General features: G+C 33.6%; 1 protein-coding gene across 1 annotated transcript; it reads left to right on the top strand.

Annotated features, from left to right (window-relative positions):
- The first annotated feature begins 312 nt into the window (after nucleotides 1-312).
- On the top strand, nucleotides 313-2,156 carry LOC106337161 (F-box protein At2g41170). Its single transcript, XM_013776213.1, has 4 exons — nucleotides 313-975; nucleotides 1,346-1,425; nucleotides 1,497-1,741; nucleotides 1,843-2,156. Exons 1-4 carry the CDS (start codon nucleotides 313-315, stop codon nucleotides 2,028-2,030), a joined length of 1,176 nt encoding a protein of 391 aa, XP_013631667.1. The 3' UTR covers nucleotides 2,031-2,156.
- Nucleotides 2,157-3,088: the final 932 nt, after the last annotated feature.

Raw genomic sequence — 3,088 nt, 5'->3', positions numbered from 1 at the left:
GGTAATGCCAATGGAGTCTTAATGACCAAACCAACAACATTGGTTCTTCCTCTGCCCCACCTAACTCTCACCAGTATTAATTTATTGCTCACCCAATTCAATGTTTTAAAATTTAATAGCCTCACAACGAACGAGTCTTTACAAAATTATAAACAACACTCCTTGCATATTTGCTTCATATTTGTAAAATACATAGGACACACACGCAAAGCATGAGCCACATGAAACAACTCCTCTTGAATTGCGTGTGAATCACCCTAAAGGCAATACAGTATCCTTCAAATCTCTCTCTCTCTCTCTGTATAGCAACTCATGCTATTGTCATTTTGTTCTCTCTGTTTCTCTTTTCTACACCATTTCTTGTTTTCAATGGAGAACAAGTACCTCAACATCCTTTCGTTTTGTTTTTCCAACACTATTTGTGGGTTACTCATAGTTTCTTGGCTCGCAAGAAACATTATCTATACTAATGGATTATCAACAACGCTAACATGGAGAAGGAAAACAAGAAAGAAGAAGAATCAAGATGATGAGAACAAAATGTCACTGCTAGATTTGCCTGACTTAACCTTAGACTGCATCTTAGAGAAGCTCTCCCCGTCTGAGCTATGTGCTATGGCTTGTGTTTGCTCTGAGCTAAGGGATAAATGTGTGTGCGATCATCTTTGGAAGAAACACATGGAGAAGAGATGGGGGAGATTAATGGGTGATGCAGCGATTAAAGAGTGGAAAACTCATGTCGCCACATTAATGGCATGTCTCAAAAACTCGAATCCAAGCAGTTATAGAAGTAACGCACAACAATGGAGGTCGAGGCTTGCTGCGAATCTTAAACCTTTTTCATGGTTAAAAACAAACCATGGTTGCCACAACGGAGGTTCATCATCATCATCTCCTATTGATTCTGTGATGTATTGGTACTCTAATCTGGAGAGTGGCAAGTTCTGGTTTCCTGCTCAGGTCTACAACAGAGAGGTAAAAACATTTCCAACCTATTTCTATTTTTTCTTTATTTTAGAGTTTCTTTAAGGGTTGAAGATAGTTTAATAATCGAATTACCCTGAATAAAAAGACTTCAAGTTCTGATGATTTATATGATACTTCCTCAATTTCAAAATATAAGTAGTTTCAGTATAAAATATTAATATTAATAATTTCATTTATTTTTAATATATATGATCAACCAATTATAAAAAGTAACTATAAATTATTTAATTGGTTACATAAGTATAAAAGTTACATCGAAATGTGAAAACTATTTATATTTTTGAATAAAAAAAATATTTTCAAAATTACCTATATAACGTGAAACAAGGGAGTATAATATGTGTTTGGTTTGATGCAGAACGGGCATGTTGGATTCATGATGTCGTGTTACGATGCTAAAGTCAGATACGATAACAGGACTAATACATTTCAAGCAAGGTAAAGAATGACACTCTTGAAAACTTGTTTCTCTCATGTCACTGACTCAATGTTTCTTTCTCTTTATTCAGATACTCAGCGCATGGTCGACGTGCGGCGGAGGAAAACGTGACGTGGCAGAGATTGAGACCGGCTCTTGTGGAGACAGAGTCACGTGACCTACACGTGTCCGACTGTTTGCAGGGACTAAGACCGGGAGACCATTTCGAGATCCAATGGAGAAGAACTAAAGAGTTCCCTTACGGTTGGTGGTTCGGAGTAGTGGGTCACCTTCAAAACTGTGTCGGAGAAGAGAACTGCCGTTGCGTCTCTGACGGTAACATATACGAAACTTATCTTCTTACTTCAGAAACGTTTTGAGTCGTTCACGAGGGAATGAATAGATGTTTCTTGTGTGTGATTATATATATTGGGCAGAGAATGTGGTGATGGAGTTTAGACAGTTCAGACCGGAGTCGCCGTGGAAAACGACGGTGTTAAACCGGAAAGACCACCGTGAGACGGGAAATGAAGTCAGTGGTTTTTACGGTGGTGTGAAGAAACTGGGTACTGAGGAAGAGGTTTCTACGTGGAAGCGGTTGTGGCCTTCGCAAGTTTTAGATTAGTATTTATTTAATTTTGGTGGGGAGTTTGCTTAAGAAGTAGCAATCTTATTTAACTAAATTTGGAATTTCTACTCACACTGTAAAAAGAAAAATATAAATCAAAAAGAAAACAGACTTCAGAGAAAAGTGTGTACATTGGCTTTGCTTGAAGAAAACATAAACAGAAACAGACTACTGGTTTAGCGAAAGAAGGGTTTATCACGCATTAAAACTAGAATGTTAGATTTACAAGAAAAAGGAAAAGTAAGGATCTTACTTGTAATACTCCATCCGTTCCTGTAAGTAAGATGTTTTAGGATTTTTATTTGTTCCACAAAGATAGATTTTTTATATGTTTAACGTACTTTTTTATACTTTTAAAAAACATTAAATGAAAATATTTGAATTGATTAAATTTGATTGGTGAAAAATTATTGGAAAGTGTATAATAAAGTAAAAGAAAAATTAAATTATAAACATTTATTGAATTCTTAATAAGCGTGAAAACTTTAGAAAATCTTACTTTCAGGAACAGAGATAGTATTATTTAATTAATTTATAGCATATGCTGATAATTTATCTCAAAATGATACGAAATATTCGTTCTAAGAAAAAGAAGATACGAAATATTCTGGAATCTTTGCTGATTTTTATTTATTTACAACTTACTTCTAAATGATAAATATACTAATTTTTTTTAGTTTTTAATGGTAACAAAATTTGAAGTGTAAAAATATCTCTTAACCACAATTATATGTATTTTTTGAAGTGGTATTAGTTTAGAGTTACAGAAAATGATCTAACTTATATTTATATATGTTTAAAGTTAAATTATTATTTTAATATGTGTTTTTTTTTGTAGAACACATATGTGTGCTTTTTTTAAAAGAAGAAGAAAAAAACATCGTTTAGAAATAAAAGGAATAATGATCTCATAAAAAAATGTATATAAAATTAATATTATTATCATTATCTGAGTGATGATGTTTGTTTGAAAATGGAGAGATTACTGAAAATTTCTGGAAAGATCCTTCCTTTATAGACGACTCGAGGAGAAACTAAACCCCTCTCGATCCATC

Source organism: Brassica oleracea, chromosome C4, assembly GCF_000695525.1.
Source record: "Brassica oleracea var. oleracea cultivar TO1000 chromosome C4, BOL, whole genome shotgun sequence".
Classification (NCBI taxonomy): Eukaryota; Viridiplantae; Streptophyta; class Magnoliopsida; order Brassicales; family Brassicaceae; genus Brassica; species Brassica oleracea.
Note: the sequence above shows the minus strand (reverse complement) of the source record. Positions and strands in the feature narration are given on the sequence as shown.

Bases quoted from the DNA above. Each gene is read 5' to 3' on its own strand.
- LOC106337161 (XM_013776213.1), top strand. From the start codon at position 313: ATGCTATTGTCATTTTGTTCTCTCTGTTTCTCTTTTCTACACCATTTC. The intron at 976-1,345 runs GTAAAAACATTT...GGTTTGATGCAG, and splicing joins CTCAGGTCTACAACAGAGAG to AACGGGCATGTTGGATTCAT. The intron at 1,426-1,496 runs GTAAAGAATGAC...CTCTTTATTCAG, and splicing joins ACTAATACATTTCAAGCAAG to ATACTCAGCGCATGGTCGAC.